The 27,841-nt window shown below is 34.2% G+C and overlaps 6 protein-coding genes across 7 annotated transcripts; 3 read left to right on the top strand and 3 right to left on the bottom strand.

Annotated features, from left to right (window-relative positions):
- The first annotated feature begins 1,589 nt into the window (after positions 1–1,589).
- On the top strand, positions 1,590–4,971 carry LOC104877428 (putative disease resistance protein RGA1). The gene is made up of 2 exons (XM_010651003.1): positions 1,590–4,295; positions 4,554–4,971. The coding sequence occupies exon 1, from the start codon at positions 1,655–1,657 to the stop codon at positions 3,416–3,418; it is 1,764 nt and encodes a 587-aa protein (XP_010649305.1). The 5' UTR covers positions 1,590–1,654; the 3' UTR covers positions 3,419–4,295; positions 4,554–4,971.
- LOC100254419 (disease resistance protein RGA2-like) lies at positions 3,708–4,792 on the top strand. The gene is made up of 3 exons (XM_010652066.1): positions 3,708–4,295; positions 4,554–4,604; positions 4,724–4,792. The coding sequence occupies exons 1-3, from the start codon at positions 3,708–3,710 to the stop codon at positions 4,790–4,792; spliced, it is 708 nt and encodes a 235-aa protein (XP_010650368.1).
- Positions 4,972–5,387: 416 nt separating the features above from the next.
- Positions 5,388–10,888, bottom strand: LOC100259464 (uncharacterized). The gene is made up of 8 exons (XM_002273521.4): positions 10,640–10,888; positions 8,991–9,140; positions 7,921–8,097; positions 7,185–7,273; positions 6,972–7,036; positions 6,748–6,850; positions 5,781–5,891; positions 5,388–5,700 (listed from the first exon to the last, which is right to left on the bottom strand). Exons 1-8 carry the CDS (start codon positions 10,752–10,754, stop codon positions 5,575–5,577), a joined length of 936 nt encoding a protein of 311 aa, XP_002273557.1. The 5' UTR covers positions 10,755–10,888; the 3' UTR covers positions 5,388–5,574.
- A 1,773-nt stretch (positions 10,889–12,661) lies between these two features.
- Positions 12,662–15,757, top strand: LOC100259539 (pentatricopeptide repeat-containing protein At3g57430, chloroplastic). The gene has a single exon (XM_002275510.5). The coding sequence runs from the start codon at positions 12,855–12,857 to the stop codon at positions 15,543–15,545; it is 2,691 nt and encodes an 896-aa protein (XP_002275546.2). The 5' UTR covers positions 12,662–12,854; the 3' UTR covers positions 15,546–15,757.
- Positions 15,758–16,898: 1,141 nt separating this feature from the next.
- Positions 16,899–18,276, bottom strand: LOC100264641 (uncharacterized). The gene is made up of 2 exons (XM_002273497.4): positions 17,863–18,276; positions 16,899–17,263 (listed from the first exon to the last, which is right to left on the bottom strand). The coding sequence occupies exons 1-2, from the start codon at positions 18,078–18,080 to the stop codon at positions 17,173–17,175; spliced, it is 309 nt and encodes a 102-aa protein (XP_002273533.1). The 5' UTR covers positions 18,081–18,276; the 3' UTR covers positions 16,899–17,172.
- A 476-nt stretch (positions 18,277–18,752) lies between these two features.
- Positions 18,753–27,084, bottom strand: LOC100264713 (protein PLASTID TRANSCRIPTIONALLY ACTIVE 14). Of its 2 annotated transcripts, none has more exons than XM_010651025.3 (13): positions 26,882–27,084; positions 26,645–26,794; positions 26,176–26,313; positions 25,826–25,951; positions 25,354–25,482; positions 24,276–24,365; positions 24,029–24,179; positions 22,873–22,982; positions 21,288–21,359; positions 20,425–20,530; positions 20,117–20,317; positions 19,242–19,284; positions 18,753–19,117 (listed from the first exon to the last, which is right to left on the bottom strand). In XM_010651025.3, exons 1-13 carry the CDS (start codon positions 26,936–26,938, stop codon positions 19,039–19,041), a joined length of 1,452 nt encoding a protein of 483 aa, XP_010649327.1. In that variant the 5' UTR covers positions 26,939–27,084; the 3' UTR covers positions 18,753–19,038. The 2 variants fall into 2 exon arrangements, with proteins under 2 accessions (XP_010649327.1, XP_002275523.2); XM_002275487.5 differs by having other exon boundaries at positions 20,117–20,314.
- Positions 27,085–27,841: the final 757 nt, after the last annotated feature.

Raw genomic sequence — 27,841 nt, 5'->3', positions numbered from 1 at the left:
ATATTTAACTTATTTTTAATCTCAAATCTTTTTTATTTATTTTACCCATGTTTGGTAAGAATATATTTTACAAGTATAACTTTACATTCATAACTCATATTTTATAATGAATATTGTTATAGTTATCTTATATATTTATAATACTTTAAATATGAATCTTTAACAAATAAATTTATTGTTTAAGATTAATAAAAATAAAAATATTGATTAAAATTAATGAGAGTAAATATGTTAATTTAATGATTTAGAATAAATATTAAATTAATTTTACCAAACAACCTTAATACTTAAAGTAAAAAATAAGAAATATGTTTTAAGTCAACAACTTCAAAATAATTTAACTTAAAATCAATTTAAGTCATTAAATAATAAGTATTAAATTTTATTAAGCATCCATTAAGTATCAAGTTAATCCATTGAATAACATATATATATTTTCCTACAAATTCCTTAACTTCATTTTCACAAAAAAAAAATTAAATTTGTAGTACCATAAATTAAGCAAAGTATGGAGTAGGGGTTAGCACTTTTATACGTAACCTTGTGTTCCAATTGTGATAGATATGAAATGAGCTTATTTCATGGGAAGCTTTACAAATTTCATTCCATTCCATTCTTCAATGGCATATTTACCCAATTTTTTAACAAATGAAATGGAAGGAAAGAGACTAGTAAGTATCAAGATTTTTTTAAAGCAATTCCATTATTATTATTATTATTATTATTATTATTATTATTATTATTATTATTATTATTAATTTAGATTATATTTGGTTTTTGGAAAATTTAAGGAAAAATGCGGATGAAAATAAATAGATTGAAAAAATGGAAGAAAAGAAAAAGTAAAAAACTAAATATATAAAATTAATAAATTATTTTTATATGATTCTTCAAATTTATTTTACTTATATCATTTCCTACATAAACATTAAATAATCTGAAAATACATAAGTTTTTAATTAATTTTAATTATAATTTTTTTTGTTAAATTTTTCATAGTGAAACTAAATATGATAAAATTATTTTCTTTAACGTTTTCTAAGAACCAACAAACATAACCTTGATTATCTCTTGCACAAATTTTAGTAAACATGTGTTTAAGTTTTTTTATTTTTCATTGAAATAAGTAGATAATTTAAGAGGCTTATTATCGTCCTAATATATATTACATGTAAAACATAAAAATATGACTTTTTTTTATTGCAAATATGTTTCATTAAATTAAAGTTTCTTCTTCAGTTGTTTTTAAATGAGTTTAAAAAATTAATTAATTAATTAATATATATATATATATATATATATATATATATATATATATATATATATATATATATATATATATATATATATATATATCAAATTAATATGAAGATGGTAGAATAGGATAAATTTTGTTTCTTCAATGAAAGAAAAGTTTCTATGGCTTCCAAAGAAGAAAGCATTTACTCTATTTGAAGGAATGAGTAAGGATGGTGCAAGGAATAAAGAAGAATGTTAGCTGCATTCACTCCAAATCCTAAACCCTTTTCGTTGCTTTTTCAATATATACTTGAAGTCATGGTTGATTATTTCATAACTCTTCACAAGACCCTCGACCTAGTTCCACTTTCTCCTCAACTCTTTCCTATTCCTTGATCCTTCTTGATATCATAACATGGCTGAATCCTTTGCATTTAACATTGCTGATAAGCTTCTGGGGAAGGCCACCTCCCTTGTTGTCGAGCAAGTCTGCCTTGCAGGGGGTGTCTACAGCGAGCTGGAAAATATCAAGGCCACCTTATCCACTGTCAGAGCCGTGCTCTTGGATGCGGAGGAGCAGCAAGTCAACAACCATCAGCTCACTGATTGGCTCGGGAAGCTCAAGGATTGCTTTTATGATGCAGAAGATGTGCTTGATGAATTTGAGTATGACTCTTTGCAGCGGGTAGTAGTGAGTGAGGGATGCATTAAAAGAAAGGTACGCCATTTCTTTTCCAGCTTTAAGATGGGTAATAAGATGAAGGAGATTAGAGAGAGATTAGATAAGGTCGCAGCTGATGCGGATAAATTTAATCTCAAGAAAATGGGTGTCAATGTGCCTGTGCCTGTCCTGAATAGGAAGAGGGAGAACTACTCCTTTGTGCGTGCTTCCGATGTCATCGGAAGGGATGATGATAAAGAAAATATTATACAGCTTCTGATGCAATCAAGCGATGAGGAAAATGTTTCTGTTCTTCCCTTGGTTGGAATCGGTGGTCTTGGCAAGACTACTCTGGCCAAATTAGTATATAATGATGGGAGAGTAGTAGCTCATTTTCAGAAAATAATGTGGGTTTGTGTGTCAGATGAGTTTGATGTTAAAAGGTTAATAAAAGAAATCATTACTTCTGCCACTCATGGCAAATGTGATGATTTACCCATGGATGAGTTGGCACGTCTTCTTAGAAATGAATTAGATGATAAAAAATTCTTACTTATCTTAGATGACGTGTGGAGTAAGAATCGAGATAAATGGCTTGAGTTAAAAGCCTTGCTAGATGGTGGTGCTAAGGGAAGTAAAATAATTGTCACCACACGTGATAAATTGGTAGCCTTCGTCATGGGTACTTGTCCCATGTATGAATTAAAGGGTCTTTCTGATGAGGAGTGTTTGTCTCTATTTATTACATGTGCATTCAAGGATGGTCGAGATAAACAATATCCAAGACTTGTGGGGATTGGGAAGGATATTGTCAAAAAATGCAAAGGCCTCCCTCTGGCGGTAAGAACTTTGGGTGGCTTGCTTTATTTAAAGGCAGAGGAAAAAGATTGGTTGAGAGTGCGAGATAGCGAAATTTGGAAACTAGAGCAAAAGAAAGATGATGTTTTGCCCGCATTGAAACTAAGCTACGATGAATTGCCATTTGATTTAAAGCAATGTTTTGCATTTTGTTCCCTTTATCCAAAAGATTTTGAATTCCTTAACATTACTTTGATTGAAATGTGGATGGGGCAAGGCTTGATTCGACCATCAGAACAAAACGAAGAGATGGAAGATATTGGCCATCGATACATTGATGAATTATTACAAAAATCATTCTTTCAAGATGTCGAGGAAGATATTCCGGGATTCTTTTATAGTTTCAAAATGCATGATCTTGTACATGATCTTGCGTTATTGGTGGCACAACCTGAGTGTAGCATGTTAAATTTTGATAGTGAAAACATTTCTACAAAAGTTCGACATGTTTCAATTTTGGAAACTCATGAAATAAAGGAAGAAGAGACAATTTCAAGATTCTTTGGGAAGCTGAACAATGTAAGAACCATTTTATTTGGAGATAGTGATGTTGGGCCAGAATGTGAATCATTTGTCATTACTTGCCTCTTAAGATTTAAATACGTGAGTGCTGAGTGTACCAGATTTGAGCTTCGAGGAACTACCAAATTCCATTTGTAATCTCAAGCACCTCAGATGTTTGAACCTATGCGGGAATGAAAGCATCAAGAGACTCCCGAATTCTATTTGCAAATTGCACCATTTGCAAACATTGAATCTACTTGGATGTGATTCACTTTAAGAATTGCCAAGAGATGTTGGGAAGATGATGAGTTTAAGGCATTTGTTTGTAAAAACACAACAAATGGCTTTTCCCCACAAAGAAAGAGATGTAGGGGGGAGATGCTTCAACTCTCTTCAGATTTTATTCATTGGGGTATGTCCTAATTTGGAATCTCTTATGGAAGGGATGCGAAGCTTTACTGCTCTTAGAACATTGATAATTGCGGAATGTCCACGTCTATCGTCTTTGCCGAAACACCTACCTGCATTAGAGAACTTGATAATAGGAGATTGTGAAAGTCTTGATTTGGGGAATAGGAATGGGGAAAAGGAAGGCAACATTCAAGGATTTGGAAGCCTACGAAATTTGTACATTTCTGAGTTACCAAAGCTGGAGATTTTGCCCAGGTGGCTATTTCAAGTACCTACTTCTAACAATCTGCTTTACTTGTCGATTGACAATTGTGAAAACTTTAGAGCATTGTCAGAGTCACTAAGTCTCACATCCCTTGACACACTTGTGATTAAAGACTGCTCAGAACTCTTAGCTCTACCTGAGGGAATGGGTCACCTCACTGCATTAAGACAACTGCAGATTGAACGTTGCGATAACTTAGCAGCTTTGCCAGAGAAGATGCGTCGCCTTACTGCCCTAACACAGTTGAAGATTGAAGGCTGTCCTAAATTGGCTGAAAGATGCAAACCAAGAACAGGTGAAGACTGGAACAAGATTGCTCATGTAAAAGATATATATCTTAATGGCCAAAAGATTCAGGTAACATAAAAAAAATACCGTCTCTTGTACCTTTTTTGTTATAATCTTTTATTTTGTTGGGTGCATATTCTATTTCCTGCTTTTAATTTTCATGCCCTATTGCTTTTTGTATTCATCTTGTTTATTTCCTTTTTCCTAAATGAAAACCCATTTTTTGTTTGTTTGGTCAGTTCAATTTCAATTATTATTTTTTCTAGACTCAACATATATCAAAATCCCTCTCTTCGTTTTTGTGATACATAAAAACTGATGCTCTAGGTGAGGAAAAGTGGTCTTGATGATGAAGCAGCTGCTGGAACAAGTGGAGAGGTAGAGGACTAAAAGCTTTGTCTAACTCTACAAATCACACTCTTGAAGAATGGAAGCATGTACCACTTAATAACTGTCACTATTGAAGCAGCATTAAAGTTTGTTCTGATCTGAAGCAGCCACAGATGGAGTTCCCTGGTGTGGTGCTGCAGCTTTACTTCATTTCTCTGTTTGATTCCGTTTTCTAGGCTGCTTGTAGATGTTAATTTCTCTGTATCTTCAAAACTGGATTCTTCGCTGTCCATTTGTTTCTATATTTCGTTTTTCATAGATTGATTTGTGTTCAATGTATGTTTAATTTAAGATGCACAAGTGTGAAAGATCTAATTGTGTTTGTTTTATGAAGTTCAGTTGTTTTTACAAGTCATCATTTGGTATCTCACACATTATGCAATGAAGTTAACAAAAGATTATGTATGTAAATGATGATATTTTCTCTCAAAGGACTGGGTATAGCGAAGAACAGGAAGACCACAATCAAGGCTCTGGAATCCTACGGGTATGGGTGATTTGCTCCCTGTTCCAATTCTTCATATTCATTTTCAGGTTTCTCAGTTTACAGCCTCTACGTTCAAAGCTATTCTACAAACCAGAAACTACCTCGAAACCCATCACTTAAACCACATATTCTCGAACCTGAAGAAGCAAATATTAATGAAAAATATACCTCAATCTGAATGAAGTTAACGGGTGGTTATGGAGCTCAAGATTCATACCTATAGACTGATACCTTATTCATTTAAGACTCTGCTTCTAGTCAAATCAAACAGATGCTACCATGGATTAGCCAGAAAACCACTATTTATTCTATTAAAGAAGTGGTGGACACAAGAGAATATGCTGTCCATAACATAGTTTAAACACGAGTAGATCATGTTCAAAGCAAGTTTTATCATACTAAAATACATTCTGACAATAGATTGTCTGGTCCATGAGGCACTACTAGACACAAGAAGATATTGTTGAAAGTTTAAGCTGCCGCCTCTGCTGGAGAAGAGGCCTTGCTCAGGACATACACACAATCTCCCACGCTAATTGCCTTGCCCTTCCCTTGAGTAAGAGAATCTTTACATACTAAATTCTGTCCAAAGTAGACCTGCAAAATCATTCAGCATGTTAGTTTGTGTATCATTCACATGGATAATAGGGCGGAATCTTTTTGGTATTAAGTCTGACCTTTCCCTGCTGTTTTTTATTAGGGCGCAGAACTTTATCTGACCGGAATTCCTTTAGGGTTACACTTGGCTCAGAGCCTGCAATCCCATTTTCCTGATTGATTGTGGGTACCTGGAAAACATTAGAAAAAGTTATCACAGACATTGTTAGAACTTTTAATGCAATCAAATTATGTGAACAAACAATTCTAAATGATAATTCTGAAGATTTAGATATGACTAGAAACCAATCACGAAAGCTTTTACTAAATGATCAGGACTTCCAATCATTTTTCTTTTATGAATGATATTTGAATAGTAGATTTTCCTGTTGGGCTTGGCTTACAAATAAATTTTCTAAATTTTAAAAATAAATAAAACACCCAAAGTGGGAGTACCCTTGGATATCTGTTTAAATGTGAAATTTTGGAGACTTTTAAGAGCTTACTTGGTAAAATAGTTTTTTGAGAAACAATTTTATTTTTGGGATCAAAATAACGAAAATGTTTGTTTTTAGACCATTTTTAATTGCTAACGTGCTTATGTATTGTACAAATCAAATAAATAAATAAACAGGGGCAAAATTTTAATGTTGTTCAAACAATGATCAATTTTCAGGAATGTTCTTCAAAATGGTTTCACAAAACTTGTTGTCAAAAGAGTTTTTGTACCATTTTCATTTTTTCGGTTTTCAAAAACCGAAAATAGATTTTTGATTTTAAAAAAATAAAAATTTCTGGACAGTTATCAAGAATCCCACAACTATGATTATTTGGCGTTGATACTTCTCAAAATAAGGAACCTTTGGAGCGTCCTTCAAAACGTGTTCTGCTTTACAAGCATGAAAAAAAGTACTTCCATATACTAATTAGTGTAACATTAGAAAATATGAGTTCTGAAAGAAGCTGTAAGATACATTGATATTCAGATGAAAGCTTAGCAGATTGTCGCAAGACAAACACAAAATTCCAGAGGAGATTATTTCTTACCTTACACCGGGAGCATAGCTTGACACCCTGGAATTTGAACCCGTTTATCCTGAGATCCTTCCATAAGTCTTCAGAAAATGGTTCACAACCATCAACAAGAATGCTGCAACTTTCAAGCGATCAATTTAAAAAATTTGGAAAGCAAGTGGTAAAAAATTATTAAATACTAGATGTGATTGAGAATATCTGAATGCTTTTAAATAAAATGAAGTCGATATGGTTACTTGGGTCTAAAACGGTTGATTGGTACAGATTCCTTGAGAAGCTCGTTTAATGCATCCAATGATCCCTGAAAAATATATTTTCATGAAATCCAAATTAGATATTCTATCCAAAACCAAAGAATATCTAATTTAGTGTATGTATCCCATGCCCATAACCATACAGTGTCTACTTCATATTTTTATGTAACATAGCCTACATAGGACTTGACTAACCTGAGATATCAGCAGGAATGGATACTCATCAGAAAACATGATTTTGAATCCAGGAGCAAATTTGGGATCCACAGCCCTAGTTTCTGATGCTGCATAAATAGCAGTTACAAATTACTTCACATTTACTTTATATTTTGGAAACGGAGACTGGGAATTAAACTACAAGTCAGGAAGTAACTAGAAAACATAAATGAAACAGAAACATAACAAATTACTTTGTGGATTCAAAAAGAACTAACAATTAAATATGGAACTCGGATAGCCTTCACCAATATCAAAATCATTTTGTCAAGGTCAGATTGGAAAATTTGAAATTAGAAAGAAAGAATTGAGGCTCTTTTTTAGGCCATGGAAATCATTTCTTAAACAGCAAGCCTATGGTGACACCCTGAAGCATGTGCTTCTCATCAAGCTGGACAGCAATAACAGAAACAACTTGCACACCAATATTTTGAGATGATTTATTCCACTAGATAAAACAAAATGACAGAGAGCTAATAACTCATCAAACAAGTTTTAGCTTCGTTCAATGTGGATGTAAAACTAGTTATAACAAGTAATAAGAGCTGTCTGTCACGAAGTTATTTCAAATGAAAATGAAGCTTAATGAAGTTGGGTTCAGTTTAATAGACTAGAGATAACCATATCACTTTTAAGCACCATAACTTTTCATTTCAAGTTACTCGACACCCACCAAAGGATTTGCATTTTCAGGATGCATTAAGTCAAGCTCTACCTGCATTAAAGCGCACCAGTCGACTGGGTTTCCCTAGATAAGTTGAGAACCATTGCGCTGCTTCGTCTCCTTCATCCAGTGCAGAGCCAGACCACTCCCATACAGAGACCCCATCTGCCTTTGCACATTGTTTACCCAAACAAACCTTTAAAGCATCCATTCCAGGGGCTCTCACCACTGTAAGACAATGTGAATGGCAGATTATAATAAAATCACATCTGGAGATTTGTGTCAAAGTATGAAAACAAAAATTCACATGATTCATGTACCAGAAAAGATACCACTTAATTTCTTACAACATATATAATAATCCAGAACCTAAGACCAGAAAGAACTGACTAGTAAAGGTCACAACTTATCAGTGCCTATTAACAGATTTAGACACTGATATTTAAATAAGACTATGCTTCCCATAAAATACATACTTGCAAGCACAAAATCTCTAGCAAGATGCAAAACTCTAAATGCCTTGATGACTTGATTTAGGATGAGCTACCTCATTGGTGCCACATTGTGTTTGGTCAATTTTTCCACAAAAAAAGCCTATGTCCTTGCATTATTTCCATTCATATAGGCTATGTTTGTTTCCCATAAAATTTGAAGGAAAATGCAAGGGAAAGAAAATAGATAGAAAAATTGGAAGGATAGAAAAAGTGAAGGAAAATAAAAAACAGATTTAAAGTCAATAAATTATTTTCATATGCTATTTCAAACTCATTTCACTTATATTAACTCTTCAATATAAAGATTAAATGGTTTGAAAATGCATAAGTTTCTAACCAATTTTAACTATATTTAATTTTCTTTTATATTTTCCATAATACAATCAAACACGAGAAAATAATTTTTTTTTTAGCATTTTTTTCTTTCCTTAAATACTTTTTGGGAACCAAACATAACCATAAAAATTCAATAGGAAATAATCAGCATCTATAGATAGTAACATAAGCAAGTGAAAAGCATAGTTTCAAGCTAAACCCAAAACAAGGAACCCATATCCGTAAAAAGCATTTCACTTACAATAAACTAAAACACATTGAAGAAGGTTTAAATAAAAAGTAATGTTTTACCTAAATATGAGCTCTTTGTAGGTTCCCAACCCTCAGTAAATGCATCCTTTGGCAGCTCCACCTCAACTAGAGCAAGTTTTGGTTCCACTCTCTGGGTATATGCCCTTCCCTTGGAATTCACTACTAACCATTGTCTGTCCCACTGAAATCCTGTATACTCAAGCAACAAAGAAATTGAAATAATTTCAGGTATCTAGTTGTTATCCACACAAAATTTTACTTGTCCCCTTGCATGAAAATGTTGAAAAGATGTGTCACCATCTTTAAGCAGGATTTCGATGTTATATGAATATTTCAAAATGTGTGAAATACTCCGTTGTCATTAGCATGGTTATGAGTTGTTTTTCTAGCCTAAAGATATAACCAACAGCTATATTGCCCGTTTTCACTATAATTTCTTCAGATACTTCATAATCTACCAAAAAAATGATACTTTGTTAATCGGTTTCCTTATGCTGCAAGGTTATCATCATAGAGTCAAGTAACTCTTTGCAGGACATTCTGTACACACACATATCTCACTCACATCTTCATTCGATTTTTCTCTATGAAAGAAACCGAAATGGATAATTTCAGCAATGCAAACATGTTTCTGTATCGTAAGATTTGCAGATTACACGATTCTAACACCCAGGCATGGTGTGATATCCAAGTCCAATAAAAACAAGATCAGACATTTGTCATTTTTGCTATGTTCATATGACAAAACATCATATAGAGTGGTTATAAACATCAAGTGATGAGTATCATCTAGAGGCTATAGCCATTGTACATTCATTGTTCCTAAAACAAGATAAGAGATAGCATGGATTCCGAAAATTATGCAACACAGGAAGATAGAATTGAAACAATGTTTAAATCATTGGAACAACACACCTGAACCCTAAAAAAACTTGTGGTAATTTAACAAGAAAAACCAGTTAGCAGAATTCAGATTCATACATAGTTCTTGAATTCAATCAAAGAGGGAAAAATCTGCCTTCTTTTGTTCATATTCTGGTCAAATCAAGAAAAACAATATAGTTTTTTTTCTCAAGTATTACTAGATTTCAATGTCTTCAATTTTTTAGGTTAAATCATATTTTCAGTTATTTTTTGAATAAAAAAATTTAAAATTCTAAGTATCGATTTTTATTCTTCATTTCAGATTTTACACAAATTCGGACATACTCATACTTCAGAGAGAAAGAGTAAAAAGAAAAAGAAAAAAAAATACAAATGACATCCAAACGTCATGGTCTGACCAGTATGGATGAAAACCGAAAAGGAATCAGCCAGCAGTTCCCAACTAAAAGCCCATGAAACACACTCACTTGTGGTGCTTAACAATACAGAAGGGTTCAAACATTGATCAAAAGGTATCTCCCAAAAAAAACAACCCATCAAAATAAACATCATACTCACACAATTTGAGTCTTGGACCAATCAAGAAACAATTTCTACATCTGGGTGAATGAAACGAACATGAAAATTCAACATGCAAACTGATGAATGGAAAGGAAGAAAAATGAAAAACAAATAAGACCCAGAAATGAAAACTGGAATATATGGTTTAAGAAACAAGTGAGCGAGACGAAAACTCATGAAATTGACCAAAAAAAAACCATGAAAAATGGAGGAAGGAAAGGACTGGGCCGGTGAGGAGTTACCAGTAGGAGAGATGGGTGCTTGAGAAACAGAAATCCCACGACATGATTTGATGGGGTAGATGAAGATTGAAGAGATTTTCGCTGTGGGCTCTTCAGATGATGACACTCTATCCATTTTCTCCCCCTCTCTCCCTCTCTCACTCTAATTCAGGAATGTTGGTAATGATTCTCAGAGTTGATATATATTTATATACAAAAGTTTGTCCATTACCTAAGATGCTTGGCTTCCTCTTACAATATGTGTTTTTCCTTTTTTTTTTTAAGGAGAATAAAGTCAATCGTTAAAAAAATATAATATCTAGAAAAATATTTTCTTCTTTTAATAAAATTTTAAATAAAACAATTGAATTTTTTGTTTAATGAAATAATTTATTATTTTATTTATTTTCACACTATATATGGTTTGTATCAGCTTGAGAGAAGCAACAAGTTTTTTTTTTTTTCAAAGAGTTAATGTGAAAATTTTAAAAATAATAATAATCCATTTGAAAATTATTGGTTTTTTTTTTAAAAAAAAAATTGAAGTACTTTATTTAACTTAAAAAATATTCATTTGATTTAAAAAATAGTATTTTGATTATTTATTTTAAACATAAATTAACTATTAGAATAATTTAAATGTTTTTATTAAAATTCTAAGAATGTGTATGATAATAGTTAAGGAAGTGTTTTTCGTTTTTCTAATATTTTAAAAGATAAAAATTTTCAAATGCGATAAAAACTAGAAAAACTTTTTAAAATCACTATTAGACGCATTTTAAGTGTATGTAGAATGCGTTTGATAGTAGAATGCGTTTGATAGTAATTTTAAAGATCTTTCTAACACTTAAAATGTTTTCATGTAGAGTGTTTTTAGTGGAAGTGTTTTTAAGATAATTATGTATAAAAAGTTTTAATAAAAAAAAATCAATACTAAAAGCAAGTTTTTAGATATTTAAAAGTGTTTTTTAAATTTTATCAAACATCTATATTTTTTTTTTTATAAAAAAAAACACTTAAAACGGATGCAATCTTATACAAGTGTTTATGTTGATTAATTAGAATTTTTGGTCTTTTTAAAATGTCACTCCACATATATTCTAATATATATAGTGACATATATATATAGACATAGATATCATTTTTATCACATGATGATTTTAGTGGCTACAAGGATTATTTAATCAAACCGAATAAAATGTTGATATAAACAAATAAAATCATTTATATCGCATATTCATTTCCACTTGGCTACCGACATTTTTTATTTACACGCTATAGATTTTTATGATTGAAACCATATAATTGAATTTTCAAAATTTCCCAATTTGAAAGGAACTTTCATTAATATGGTGACTCACACTTTGTTATATCCTTACACACCATGGCATGTATGGCCCACAATGCTCGATTTAATGTGTTATTAGATAAAATCATTTATAATTAAACTTTATAATATCTTCTACAAAAAAATTAAAATTTTCCCTTTAGAATTAAATTTATTAATTTTCAAATGTGTTAATAAATTTATATGATATATTTTGAGTAGATAATGTTATCATATTTTACTATCAAACAAATTATGATTCCAACTTTGGGGCTAGTGGTTTCAAATTTGGCATCTATCATTGCATGTATTTCTCCATGTTTTTATGTACAATTCAAAACTCCACGTGACTTGATTTTGAAAGTGGGGCATGTAGATGATAAAGACACAACATGAATGAAATTAGTGAATTGTGGTTTAAAGCCACACTATATGTTTTCACACTTTATTCCCAATTTGTGTAAATATGAATTTTATCAAAAACCCCCCAAAAAAAAAATCAAGAATGATGTTTGGTTATGAATAAATCTATGATCTTGACAAAGCATTTCTCGATACCATATCAAAAGATGTCATCAAATTATAATATGTTAGGGAAAGAAACCTAATTATAATCTATGATCTCTTAATCAATTTAATTAATTTTAATGAAAAAATACATAGAGTGGTCCCCTTTTTTGCCCGGTTTCTTTATTTACTTGGATTTTGAACGAGAATAAATCTGGTGAATCAAATTCTTTGAATTTGAGAATCAAATTTTATATTATCCACACCGTGGGCCTCATTACTTGTGAGACCTCACCTTATAATAAGATTCAAATTTATTCGTATGCGGGCATGTGAGGAGGCGAGGTGTGGGGATTTCATTTTTTAAGCTTCAACTACTTCTTCAACTGTAATAACTACCAAATGTCCTCCTGTAACTGTCACCAGCTCCTCTCTCCTCTACCTTTGGCTCTTCCTTCTTCACACTCTCCTCCTTCCCTCCAAACTCAACCGCCACCTTCAATTCAGAAACCCACCGCTTCTCCACTCACCTCCAAAACCCCTCCAAAACCCACATCCCCATCGCGCTCCACCGCCTCATGGGTCGACGCCCTTCGCTCCAGAACGCGATCAAATGATTTCCGTGAAGCCATTTCCACTTACATCGAAATGACGGTGTCGGGTGCTCGACCCGACAACTTCGCTTTCCCGGCAGTTTTGAAGGCGGTGTCGGGCCTCCAGGACTTGAAAACCGGGGAACAGATTCATGCGGCTGCTGTGAAATTTGGGTATGGATCGTCTTCGGTGACTGTGGCGAATACACTTGTTAATATGTATGGGAAGTGCGGTGGGATTGGGGATGTGTGCAAGGTGTTTGACAGAATTACTGACAGAGATCAAGTGTCATGGAACTCTTTTATTGCCGCATTGTGTCGATTTGAGAAGTGGGAGCAGGCGTTGGAGGCGTTTCGGGCGATGCAAATGGAGAATATGGAGCTCAGCTCGTTTACTCTGGTGAGTGTGGCGCTTGCGTGTTCAAATTTGGGTGTAATGCATGGTTTGCGACTTGGAAAACAGCTTCATGGGTATAGTTTGAGGGTGGGTGATCAGAAAACGTTTACGAATAATGCATTGATGGCAATGTATGCGAAATTGGGAAGAGTTGATGACTCAAAAGCTTTGTTTGAATCATTCGTGGACCGTGATATGGTCTCGTGGAACACCATGATAAGCTCATTCTCGCAAAGTGATCGATTTTCTGAGGCGTTGGCCTTCTTCCGCCTCATGGTTCTTGAAGGGGTTGAGCTTGATGGGGTTACAATTGCGAGTGTTCTTCCTGCCTGTTCCCATTTGGAGAGGTTGGATGTTGGAAAGGAAATTCATGCGTATGTCTTGAGAAACAATGATCTGATTGAAAATTCTTTCGTGGGTAGCGCACTAGTCGACATGTACTGCAATTGCCGTCAGGTTGAGAGTGGCCGGAGGGTTTTTGACCATATCTTAGGACGGCGAATTGAGCTTTGGAATGCCATGATTTCAGGTTATGCTCGAAATGGGCTTGATGAGAAGGCCTTGATTCTCTTCATTGAGATGATAAAGGTAGCTGGGCTTCTCCCGAACACCACCACAATGGCAAGTGTTATGCCAGCTTGTGTACACTGTGAAGCATTCTCTAACAAAGAAAGCATCCATGGGTATGCGGTAAAGTTGGGTTTCAAGGAGGACCGGTATGTCCAGAATGCACTCATGGACATGTACTCAAGGATGGGGAAGATGGACATTTCAGAGACTATATTTGACAGCATGGAGGTTAGGGATAGAGTGTCTTGGAACACCATGATCACAGGTTACGTTCTTTCTGGCCGCTATAGCAATGCACTTGTTCTGCTACATGAGATGCAGAGAATGGAAAACACAAAGGACGTGAAGAAGGATGATAACGACGATGAGAAAGGAGGTCCTTATAAACCAAATGCAATCACGCTAATGACAGTCCTTCCTGGTTGTGCAGCCCTGGCAGCAATAGCAAAGGGGAAAGAAATTCATGCCTATGCCATTAGAAACATGCTGGCATCAGACATCACTGTGGGAAGCGCATTAGTTGATATGTATGCAAAATGCGGCTGCTTGAACCTATCTAGAAGGGTGTTCAATGAAATGCCCAACAAAAATGTCATCACATGGAATGTCCTCATCATGGCTTGTGGAATGCATGGAAAAGGGGAGGAAGCTTTGGAACTATTCAAAAACATGGTGGCAGAAGCAGGCAGGGGTGGGGAAGCAAAACCTAATGAAGTAACATTTATTACGGTCTTCGCAGCATGTAGTCACTCTGGGCTGATAAGTGAAGGCCTAAACTTGTTCTATAGAATGAAACATGATCATGGAGTAGAACCCACATCAGATCACTACGCTTGTGTTGTAGACTTGCTTGGTCGAGCAGGTCAACTGGAGGAAGCTTATGAACTTGTTAATACCATGCCTGCTGAGTTTGACAAAGTTGGTGCTTGGAGTAGCTTGCTTGGTGCCTGTCGAATTCACCAGAATGTGGAACTAGGGGAAGTTGCAGCCAAAAATCTGCTTCATCTAGAACCCAATGTGGCTAGCCATTATGTTCTACTCTCTAATATCTACTCATCTGCTGGGCTCTGGAACAAGGCCATGGAAGTTCGGAAGAACATGAGGCAAATGGGAGTGAAAAAAGAACCTGGGTGCAGTTGGATTGAGTTTAGAGATGAAGTACATAAGTTCATGGCCGGGGATGTATCTCATCCACAAAGTGAGCAACTCCATGGGTTCCTGGAGACATTGTCAGAGAAGATGAGAAAGGAGGGGTACGTGCCTGACACTTCTTGTGTTCTTCACAATGTTGATGAAGATGAGAAGGAAAATCTACTATGTGGGCATAGTGAGAAACTGGCAATAGCATTTGGTATCCTGAACACCCCTCCCGGCACTACCATTCGAGTAGCTAAGAACCTTAGAGTTTGTAATGACTGCCATGCTGCTACAAAGTTTATCTCAAAAATCATGGAGAGGGAGATCATTGTAAGGGATGTTAGGAGGTTCCATCATTTCAAGGAGGGAACTTGTTCCTGTGGGGATTATTGGTGAGGAAGCATTCGAACCGAGTTTTCATTTCTGATTCTTTTCAAGTCCAAATACCTAATACAACCGTATAATTCCATGTGTCTCCATAAGTTACCATTGTTGTATTAGAAAGAACTGAGAAGTAGGTGCATATTTATTTCATTGTCAAATACTTTTTGTAACTTCTCAATAATCAATACACCGAAATTCTAGGAGGCAGTCTGCTTCCTTGTCCACATGTAGCTCTCTTCTCATACCCATTGAGCTTTTTCACAGTTGCACACCAATTCAACTCATCCTCCAGAATGGTATTGCTCAGACCTTATTAGGTCAGGTAGTCTGGTCTATCAATGGTTCTCTTGAATTATCTTACATGAATACTGTGTGTATATTCCTCTTCGAGATTTTTTTTGATCAGCATGAGCCAGGCTAACCAGTAGGCTAGTGCCAAACTACAGCTGCCCTCTCCCTAACCAACTTAGGTTAATAATAAGCACCCCTTATTCTAAGAAGAGCCGTGCATGGCAGCTTAACGCACCGTCTGCATGCTGTGCATGTGAGTGAAATAAGAAGTTTCAGAGCACACTAACATGCGCTTGAAGACAGCCAAATGTGTATTGGGAAGTGTAAAATCGGCACGATTAGTGGTGCTGAACTTGTCTGAGCTGAATTTATAGTGCAAGACGTTACCATCTACATTAATTGGACTTCTTTTACGCAGAAAACCTCTCTTCTTACAAGAAAAAAAGAATCAGATGTTGCAACTTCAACAAGAGATGTTCTAAGACAAACCTAAACTGAAGGATTAAATTATATACCCCATTAACCATAAATGGAATACCCAATAATCAGTTTGCCATCCAATTCTCATTCCAACAGTTGTACATGTCAAGGAACCCAAGACTGGGAATCTAAATTTTGTAACATGCTTATCACTTCTTCAAAAGCATAATCTCAATCCCAAGGATGCACTTACCTTTCTTATAACCCATGAGGGCAAGCTCATTGTATCAGATTGTTGTAAAGGAAACAAGCTTATCATTTCTTTTCAGAAAAGCCAATCTCTGGAGATCACTAGCCATTTGAATTAGAACCAAAAACCTAACATACTGTTTTCGTCCAAAATTACTGAACACAGGAAACAAGTCTACTGTTTTCGTCCATTGAATAGCCCCATTCAGCAGGGCAGTACACGGGTCCACAATTCACATCTCAGAGAACTACCAGGAATTAGTACTGTGCCAATCCACAGAAGGCACTTCAGTGGATGAAGAATTGGAATCTTCTGAACCAAGTGCTAAGTTTAGGCATTTAAGAAATTCATATGTTTCAGACTGAGGGTAATGAGGCATTCAGCTTTTGTATCCATTCTTCATATTTGGATTAAATAAAGGATTGATTTCTGGCTCATGCTTTCTCACATCGTAACATCTTGCTTATAGTTACAATCAGGCTGCATTAGTGAAAGTTCTCCTTTCAAGACAAAATTATGTATTCCAAAGTTTGAAAGGAAAAATAAAGGAAAGTCATTCAATCACATAAAAAATGTAAACTGCTGAAAATTGTTTGCAGGAAGTACACCTGCTTAAACTCTATGATACTCAAAACATCAATCATCACCCGACTATAAAACTGCTTACCAGGATTTCCTCTACTTGTTACGCTTAGCAGCACGCTTCCCCTGCCCTTTCTTGGGAGGTCCCTTCCCACGACGCTTCAACATTTCAAGCTTGGACAAACGCCTGCCAAGTACAATTTAACAAATGTCAAAAAAATTTCCAATGCCTGTGTCCACTACATACAACAGTTTTCTCTATTAGCATGAATTTGACAATTGATCAAGCATAGTGTTGGTGAAATCTTCACCACACGAGTGTAAATACTAGACTAAACATATGTACCCAGACACGCTGTTCTAGTTCCTTCTCAATTCACGGTGTACTTCATACGGACTACCATTATAAATAAATCATTGTTGTAAACCAAGTAAGCAGTACACTGCATTATGGTTCCCAACCCACTTGCCCGACTAATCAATTTGCAATAGTAGCTCAACACTCATCAACATAATGCAAATCCCAACCAATTTCAGCGAAAAAAAAGTCACCCAAAAACAAGATTGGACCGAACTATACCGTTGAATGCTTAAATATCACAAACATAATGCAATTTCCAATCAATTTCAGTGAAAACAAGGTCACCTAAAAACAGGATTGGACCAAACTACACCCTTGAATACTTAAAACAACATGAGTTTCATTCAGAAACAAAATCAAACAGTTGGTGGGCATAAAAAATAGAGGAAAAACAAATAGCTTTTAGAAATGAGAAGGGTTTTTACTCTTGTTCCTGGCGAGCCATGACGAGAGGGTCGTCTTTCTTGATGTCATAAGGGTACCATTGAGCGACTTTCTCACCAATAAGCTTCTTGCGGAGAATCTTGTGGGGAGATCTCTGTCCAGTTGGGTTAAGTACGTGACCGAATATTCTCGCCCGTGCCTCCGTCACGCCTCCCTTCACCGCTGCCGATAGCAAGCTCTTCAAGCCCAAGCTGCTCATCCTCAGCTTTCTCTCCGCTGGAAAATTTTCTGAATCTTTCAGAGAGAATAAAAATGGGTGTGTGATTCACCCTTTCGGTTCAATTTTGGCAAATTACCCGACCCAACCCTAATTTAACCCGATACCGGTGGTATTAGGCAAATTCGCCCGACCAACCCGAACCCAATCCGAAATCAGCCGAACATGGTTGGCCTTGGGTGCGGAATAATTCATTTATATTATTTTCTATAATAATTATAATATTTATTTATTATTAAAGAAATATAAAATGTTATCATTTATTATTTTGCTTGAATACTTTTTATTATTAGTATAAAATATTATTTTATTTTCTATTTGAATATTTGTATAAATATATAAAATGGTCATAAGAAAGGTTGTGAGAGAGAGTCATCATGGTTTCAAATATATTATTTTTCCTATATAACAATATTCTTTGAAAATAATTATTTTGATTTCACTTTAACTCCTAATTGAGGCTGAAAATAAAAACTATTCCAAACAAGACCCGGAAACAAAAACATAATTTTTTTATGAAAAATATTGATATTATGAAAATACTTAATAACATGAAATAACTTCTAGCATAACCTAAAATAAAACTTATACAAAAAGTAAAAATTTCTAAATTTTTAAAAAAAATTAGCCAAACATAAGCCAAAACAAATCTCATACAAAAAGTAAAAGTTGCCTAACTTTTAATAAAATTTGCCAAATAGCTACTGAAGCTCTTATTGAGTTTACAGAAGAGCTTTTGGCTTTTTAATCCAAAGTGAGGTATTTGCAGCTTTCATGTGGGCTCATCTACAGTATTCGGAGTTGATACATGAAGCTCACACTAGGGATGAAAATGCAAATGTAACCAAATGAACAGAAGTTATCAAAACAATGGCGATTTTGGAGCATTACAACCAAACAAAACTGTCTCATTTTCCTGGAAAATCTGAAAATTCCAGGATCAAAACAATATCCGCTCTTGGTAAATGTCCAATGCCTGGATGACCTTCTCTATCAGCAACTTCCTGTGCAATCTGTACCTGCAAATACCCACATTGTTTACAGGTGAATAATGAATTATACCAAAGGTGGGTGGGTCTTGATTCTCACTGCACAACAAAGCCAGAAGCTCTGGAAAAATGTAGATGAGAGAGTGGTACATACTTGATTGCAGCTTCAAGTGTTCTCCTTTCTTCTGTCATAGAATCTGTTGGCAGTAGAAAGAAAAAAGAAAATCAGAACCAAATATCAAGAAACCAAGTTTCTGAATTTAAATCCATTCATTATCACCATGACCAGTCCTATTGCGTTTAGGGCTTACCATATCTTTTATTAGAAAGCATCCCAAACTCCTATTTAATACATATTCCGCTTGGTAAAAAATAATGCAGAGAAGGAAAAAGTTATGAAATTAAGATGAGTTTGTATAGACTATATAAAGTAGATATTTAAGTAAGAGTGAGTGACGGTCAGCAGAGAATGGCCCACGATTTAAAGTGTAGATGCTTGGGGCTGGGGCTTAAGGTTTCTTTCTATTTTCTCTTTTCTCTGTAGGTCCTCTATGGTACAATCAATTAGTTCTCTCATTCATGGATATAATCATGATTGACCGAACTGCGTTAAAACCTCGTGTACCTTTGTGTATGAATTTTTATCTTTATGCTATTGCACCAACACATGACATTAAAGCCTCTGATGTTGTAATGTGAACAAGGAAAAAACACGAAACCCCTTTTAGGCAAGCCCTTATGACTAGTGTTGGATCCTAGATATTTAGAGTTAAGGATAGTTGTGTTAGTAACTGGTGAGCCAACTCAAAGTGGTTCAAGTTTCTCCTTAATTATCGAACTGATTTCTGAATTCAGCAAAAGTTCAAGTGTCAAAACTTGAGTACATTATCATCAGAGAAATTGAGGTCCTGTTTGAAACTGTTCTTGATAGAAAATATTTTTATAACTCCAAAACTACTTTGGCAAACTTTTGACTAAAAACAGTCTTTTAGGAATTTGTTCTGAAAACAAGTTATTTTTTTATGGTACCTAGAATTTTTTGATCTTGCTCCGAAGTTGTGGGGAATTCCAAAAGCATCTGTTGACATTCTTCTTGTAACTGCTTCACAGCTTTCCGCTCCATGCTTGGCATTGGAGGCACATCCCCATCTGACCAAGTGGGCAATGTTCTTGCTGCTGCTATTACCGCTCCATCAACAAAACTATCTCCATTATTAGATAACCGACCTGCTACAAAATTTTATGGGATTCAATGAATAAAAATGCTAGGGCTTAATTACAAGAAAATGTGATATATATGAACTGCATTTATGAAGAGAAGATTCATTGACCCATACTGTTATGATAATATTCTTCAGGAAGGCCAGATATATTGAAGACTGACAAGAAGGAGTCCAAATGAATCTGTGCATTTCCAGAGAACTGGATGACATCCCAAGGATTCTGCAAAATCCAAGTCAAACAAGACATGGAATCAATTCAAAAGAAAATCAAGAATTGAATTTAAATGTCATATGAGGAATCCCTCAAGATTAGACAAGATTTTCTAGAGCTCAGTCGGTTGATATACAGTATAGGACTTGAACCAGAACTCAAGTTGATTGGCCCTAAATATATAAAATAAAAAAAAAAAAAAAAAAAAAATTATCATTTCTCATATATGCACACCACATACGAGGTAATATTTAAAACCATCAGTGTTCTTTTCATCATGTTTAATTCAACTTCAACATTATTAATTCTTCCATTTTTCTTTCAGAATCCAGCCAAAATCACAAATGACTCCCCTACCCCCCCAGGAAGAATAAAGAAAAAAAAATGGAGTCCTCTGTGAGTAGTAGGCTGACGAGATAATTTTTTCTTTAGTAAGCAAGAATGCGAAAATTGCAGGTAATGAAGATGATTGCATGAACAAAAACTCACTTAAAAGAATAAGAGCATTGACCTAATCCTTATCAAAATAATTAAATAAATATAGTGATTTGTCGATCCAAAAATCCATATATCCTGATCTGTTTTTCCACTGGACAAAACAAATTTCATGTAACTACAAACTACCTACAAGAAAACCAATTCTGCATTTAAAACTGGTAAAAAAGCAAAAAATAGTAATAGTACTACCACTACTAATAATAATAGTACTAATGATGATAATAATAATAACATATTTTGGGAAAGTGTAGAGACTTGAGCAAATTACCACAGGGGATGAAAAACCATATCTTTGCATTAACATGTCATTTTTCAGCCCACTCATGTAATTGACAGTCATCTGCAAGCACAGCCAGTTGAAAAACCGGACCAAACATTAGATTATTAAAGTTATAAGGAATTCAAACCACATTTTTCTTAGGAACCTTGTGGAACATTGAATGACGACAAAATTCAACCTAAAATACAAATACAAACACACAGAATAGCTCCAAATGTAATATGAGATTTTTGGGACTTCATCTTATGAAAAGATTTAAATTTTCCTATGTATCAGTCAAAGATTTAGAACAACCAAACTAGTCAACATAGAATCTGCAGAGGTTGGAGAGACTCAAAATAACACTTGTAAATTTCTTATATATCAGCATGGTGTCCAGCATAACCAATCAAATTTTATGATCAGAGTTTTTCACTGCTAGTGGTTTGAAATATTTGGGAGTCAACAAGAATGATAGGAATGAGAGGTGGTGGTTCCTACTTGTCTGGTTCTAGAAAAAGATACAAGGACATCAAATAGGACAAGAATTGGCAGAGGTTAAAATCAAGGTCAAATTTCAGCTTCAGTTGTGTATTTATTAAACGATTCCATTCATCCCAAATCTCTCATTGAAAGAGAAATGTCTCATAATATTTCCAAGTGCATAGGTTCCATTTTTGGAGGAACTATTGATCTTTGTATTCCAGTTAAATTAGGAACAGAAAATTGCAGGCTTGTGTGAATAACTTCTTCACCAAGTAAACAGAATGTATTATGCATAGACATACTGCACAATTTTCCCTCTTATTCACAAATTTTCATTTTCTAATTGCTATCATCCTACTATCATATTTTTTGTTTTCATAAAATTGTAGACCCGAACACTCTAACCAAATCAACAAACACAAGACATGGAATATATCTCAATTTGTGAATTAGCTGGACTTAAAACAGAAAGAATAAAAATGCCAGTATATAAGCTTTCCCCTTTGTTCATTCCGTCATCAAGTAACATGTCTGCCCTTAAATTTGCCATCATTCCCTTGTGCTAAATCATATCAAAGTTCATGCAGAGATGATATTTGAGAAAATCTAAGCCTTAGCAATGAATATTGAGTACAGAAAGATGTGAAAACACATTGGGCTAGAGAAAATATCATATCTGCATCTCTTCTTATATCCAATATCCTCTGGCCCTCTTAGGTTTTGGGTCAATTGCAGTTTTTCAGTCAGGTCAAAAACCATGAAGGTTTTTAATATGATTGGGACTTTCAAGCTGTGCTTTTCAGGTTGGACCCGAACCAGGTAGTGGACACAATGAGTGATGGGACTAATGGCTAGCATGAATATTGAGCATCATTCTGTTTTATGACTCAGCTATTGCATAAGATTTTAAATTATTTGGCACATGGATGCAATCACCAACATGATGGACAATGCTGAATTCTTGTTTTAGTCAATCATTTTGCAGTGGAAATGCACCCATCAAACTTCTGCAAATTCTTCAACAGAAGTTCTATGCATACATTCAATACATTTTCCTGTATATAGAATATTAAAAGCAAAGAATCAGCAAAAGTATGAAAAAAATTACCTCCTCCCCTTTCTTAATCCTTTGTCCAGCATTTATCATCACCTCAAGCATGCGGTCCTTGAAACGCCAATGAAAGAAACAATTTGGCTGAAAGGAATGGTTTAGCATGTCTGCGAAATATGACTAAGTTTATTTAATACATGTGCAATAAGAAACTAGTCAGGATACCTAGTATTGAAATGACTCTCTTAAGAAAATTGAGATGAAAAATGGGTTAGATACATACATAGATATGTGTATACATGTATACATACAAGATCGGCAACAATCTTCCAAAAAGGGAGGAGAAAAATATTAGCTGATTATCGTAAAATGATTCAACAGACTGCTGATTGAAAAATGGTATGGTCACTGTAATTTGCATGCATGTTTTCCATGCACACCGCCTTCTTGTCATTCACAATCATATAGGGGGATATTCACAAGAGATTTGTCTGTGTGTTTCATTGAGGCCTATTGTAAGGTAATGTGCTCTCAGCAAAATTTTTACTTTTAACTATATTTTTCCCTAGATGGTTAAAGGAGGAAGATAAAATGCACCAGGGCTCATTCTGGACACTTTATTTGACAAGTACAGTTTTGTATCATGCATTGCATACTGATAGAAACCTGTCCTAAGCCACGTTTAGTAGGAATCCAAAGGCACAAAACAATCCAATAATTCAACGCAATTACCCCATATGACCAAAAATCAAGTTAAATACAGAACTTCTATACCCATTGAGCATAAAATTCAAAGATCATAGTCCTCTCCCTTCCTCCAATGAGCAAGTGGGTGATTTTTGTGATAGAAACCCAAATAAGAGAGAATTTACATCCAACCACTCCTAGCTTGAGGAGTCCAACAGGTTTCATGCATTACTATAGGACCTAAAATTGATATACCAACTCAACATCAATCAACTTAAATAAGAAAATTAAAAAAGAATTTCACACACAACATCACATCACTTCTTGATAGGTTGCATGCCATATAAATTGAATGCTGGACAAATGCAATGAGGATAAACTTAATATTTTCTAGTAGTATATCACAAGGTGGATAAATTTACTATACTCAACTCCAGACATACACATGAGGTAATAAGGTTTTGTTTTATTGGTGATAAAATATTACTCAATGTAATAAACAAGAATTTAGGTGCGAAAAACTCACCAGCATAAGGAATTAGCATATTTGCATCTTGAACTAGTGCACCAATCCTCATTTGCATGTTTATGCATCGTGATTGTGCTATACTCACTGCCCAAATGAATCTATTGGGATCACGAGCAAGGCGCTTTATTTTAAGGGGGACACCAGAGTGCTGTATGTGGTTTAACATATAAGCATGTGTTAAAAAGGAGAGAACAATGGATCATAAAAGTAAAGTATGGAAAAGCATACAAAAATTGCTCAATACCCAATTCTTTTCCCAAAATTCTGAAGCTCGGCGTTGCTGATCTCTCATAGTTGAAGCCAATTTCGGATCCTGCAGCTCCAAAAGGTCCTCCTATAACAAATAAAAATCAATAGAGAAGCATGGTTAAACATATATAAGGTGTATAGCAAAGAGATATAAATAATAAAAAACCTAACTTGTGGCAAAAAGATCATTGAGCACAAAGCAAGTGATTACTCAAATAAAAGATCTATAAATTCAACATGACCACTCATTCAACTTCATGTTAAACTTGTCTTTTTTTTTTCTCCCTTTTTTCCCTTTCTGGATAGCCCAAAGCTCAGTTGTCAACAGTTAATATGCATAATATTCTTCTCTCTGTTCATTTGATTGATGGCAATGATGAGTGGAGTTCAAATGGCTCTGATATAAACACTTCTAAGAGGTGGAGGGATAAGACAAGGTGAAATAATCTCTAAAAGAGTGATGGACAAATAGGAGGGATAAAACAGTTTCTAAAGTACGTTGGACCAAGAAAAAAGAAAAAATATGTAAAAAGGATATGACAAACCAGAGGGATAAAAGCAACAGTTTCCAAAGTAGGTTTGGCCCCCCCAAAAAAATTATAATGAAATATAGGCCTTGTTTGATAACTATTTTTTAAAATATATTTCTGTACTCTAGAACAAAAAATTGGAAAAACATATTTAACAATCAGGAAACAGAAAACAATTTTTTGTTTTTAAAAATAGAAAACATGATGTTTTTCAAAGAATATTTTTTAGTTGTTTTCAATTGATTTATGAGAATTATTTAAAAAAAATAATTAAACAAATATGGAGAATTATTAAGAATAGACACTATATATAAAAATTATTTTTAAAACATATTTAAAAACATTGAAAATAGGTTAAAAACATTTTAAGTTCCCAAATAGATTTTTATTCAACAAAATATCAAAGAATAGTTTTTAAAAACTATTCTCAAGAACCATTTTCAAAAACACTTATCAAACAACGTTATAAAAAACAGGATAACTAAAAATTATCATAAAAAGTTTAAGAAAGATTGAAATTTCATATCTCATATGTAGACAAACCTCTTTAGCTAGAAGCAAGCTAGTGCACTCTCCTTCACTAGGTAAAAAATCACCATATAGCTGCCAGAAGTTATCCTCTTGATCAAATGCAAACAAAAGAAGGCATGCTAACCGCAGATCCCAATCTGTCTGCCACAGTCAAATACCGAAGTTAAGAACCAGTGACACAAAAAGAGCCATCAACTTCATTTCAGAATTATATTTATAACTTTGTGTACCCATCAACCAAAATGAACAAACAATTCATTAGGGAACACGGAACAAGAAAGAGATTTGTTTTCCTTTTTAACTTTTCTTGTCTTTGTTTTTTATTTTTGCAGAAAATGGACCTGCATTAAGAGAAACTGAGAGAGAAAAAAAGAAAAAAGAAAAGAAAAGAGGAAAGACAGAAAGATACCCTCTAATCAAACATTGATCAAAACTATCAGTTAGTAATAAGCATTTTTTCAGACAATAAGAAGGGCACAATTACCTCCGGATTGGTTGAGTTGATAATATCAAATATAGGATGTCCCACTGGTACGATGTCTGGGAAAAACATCCATGGGAGCTTTTTTCTTATTGTTAACATCAATTCCAGTGGAATTTCCATGATCATCTGTGGGTACAAGTGCGAAACCAGGACATTAGTGTTGTTTATATAATGAAGTTGATTTCTTGCAATGAATACAAAAATAAGAACCATTCGGAGGACATATCACAAGAAAGAACAAATACCACACAATGGAGAAACTACAATGAAAACATCAATAGAAAAAACAAATAGGTAAAAATCAATAAAGCCATCAATTGCATAATCTTTAAATGGAGAAATTCATTCACCCTTGCTCTGCGAAGTGGTTCAACATCTTTAGAGGCATAGACTCCAAATCCATCAGGCCCTTCCTTGAATTCAACACCGTATGCTCGAACACTCCGAACATACCCTATCTTGTAGAAATCAGGGTCTGCAGGCTCCAACTGTGGATAATCTCAAAAATAAAAACAAAAGAAGATTGAAAAAAAACAAAAATCAATGCCTTCAAAGGGCTATTTCCAAAACAGATAAACAAATCGTTTGGTTGCTCTGAAAACAAAAAACAAAAACAAAAACAAATTTCTGGATTCCCTTCGGCTTAACCCAACAGTCGTATTGGGCAGTCTCAGGACCCAAACAAAGAAAAACCCGGGACACAGAATTTCAAATTTTGTCATTTTCCCAAAATTCTCAGAGAAACCAAGCATAGCATAAAATAACAATTGAAGGAAAAACAAAGAGCGAAAGGAGGAGAATAATGGGCATGGCACATACCTGAGAAGGTGTGTCACTTTCAATTTGTGGAGGTTCAAAGAGTGGAAAAGGAGGCATCTCTACGGCAGCTTTGATGGGTCTAATGTTATTTCCAGAGCCGCGCATCCAAGAGTAGTTGGGTCGTGATGAAGACAACCCATTGCAGAAACCCTTCAAGAACAACTCCAAAATCCCAAATCAGATACAAGGAAAAAACAAAAAAAAATCCCAATACCATACATATATTGATAGAGAGACCTGGTTACTGGAGATGAAGCAGTGGGTTGGGTGGTGGAGAAGAGGAGAAGAGGCCATTGTAAATTTCAATTTTCCATGTAGTTTTCTCTCTTTCTGTAACACTAGGAGTAGTAGTACCAGCAGCAGCGAACGTTATCCACACTTCACTGGCTGTGAACTTATAAAACCAAACCCACTGAAGTTGTCAATGGAGTTCTGAAAATTTTGTCCCTCTTTTTTTAATGGCTTTTTTAGTCTAATGATAATGATTGAATTTTCTGGAAGGGAAAAAAATTAAGGATTGTTTATAAATCGGTTCTCACATATTAGATTTTGCAAAAGTGTAGTAAAAATAAAATTTTATTATTAATAATAAATTTTTATTGATAACATCAATATTAAAAATAGTTTTTAACCTATTTCCAGCATTTTTAATCGTTTATCAGAATATTCCATAAAAAAAAATCTTAAATCATTCTAAATAATCATCTTATTTTTACTAAAATAAATTCTTAAAAATTATTTAAAATTTAAAATTCATCCGACATTGTTTTAAACTAAAGAATATTTTTAAATAGGTTTTTAAGTATTTATTTGTTAATATTTCTTATTCCATCAATGAAGGTTTTTATAACTGATTTTTGTTTTTCAAGAAAACAAAAAGAAAAAAAATATAGGAACACGCTTTACAAAATAATTATTTTTGGAAACAAAAACAGTGCTTCCATGTTTTTAAAGTATATATTTTTAATTATTTTTAGTTATTTTTTATATTATATTTTTAAAAAAATAATTATATAAATACGAAAAATAATTAAAAATATATGAAAAATACAATGAAACCTACCCAAAACAATTCATTTCTTTGCAAATTTAAGCCTCCTCTCAAATTTTTATTAACAAAAAATAGAATTTAAATATTTGAAAAATATTGCTGCTTCAGTGCTTCTGTTCCTCTATTTTTAAATGTTAGATTTCCTG

The sequence above is a fragment of the Vitis vinifera genome, chromosome 1 (genome assembly GCF_030704535.1).
Source record: "Vitis vinifera cultivar Pinot Noir 40024 chromosome 1, ASM3070453v1".
Classification (NCBI taxonomy): domain Eukaryota; kingdom Viridiplantae; phylum Streptophyta; class Magnoliopsida; order Vitales; family Vitaceae; genus Vitis; species Vitis vinifera.
The sequence above is the reverse complement of the archived record's forward strand: the minus strand, read 5'-3'. Positions and strand labels throughout refer to the sequence as shown.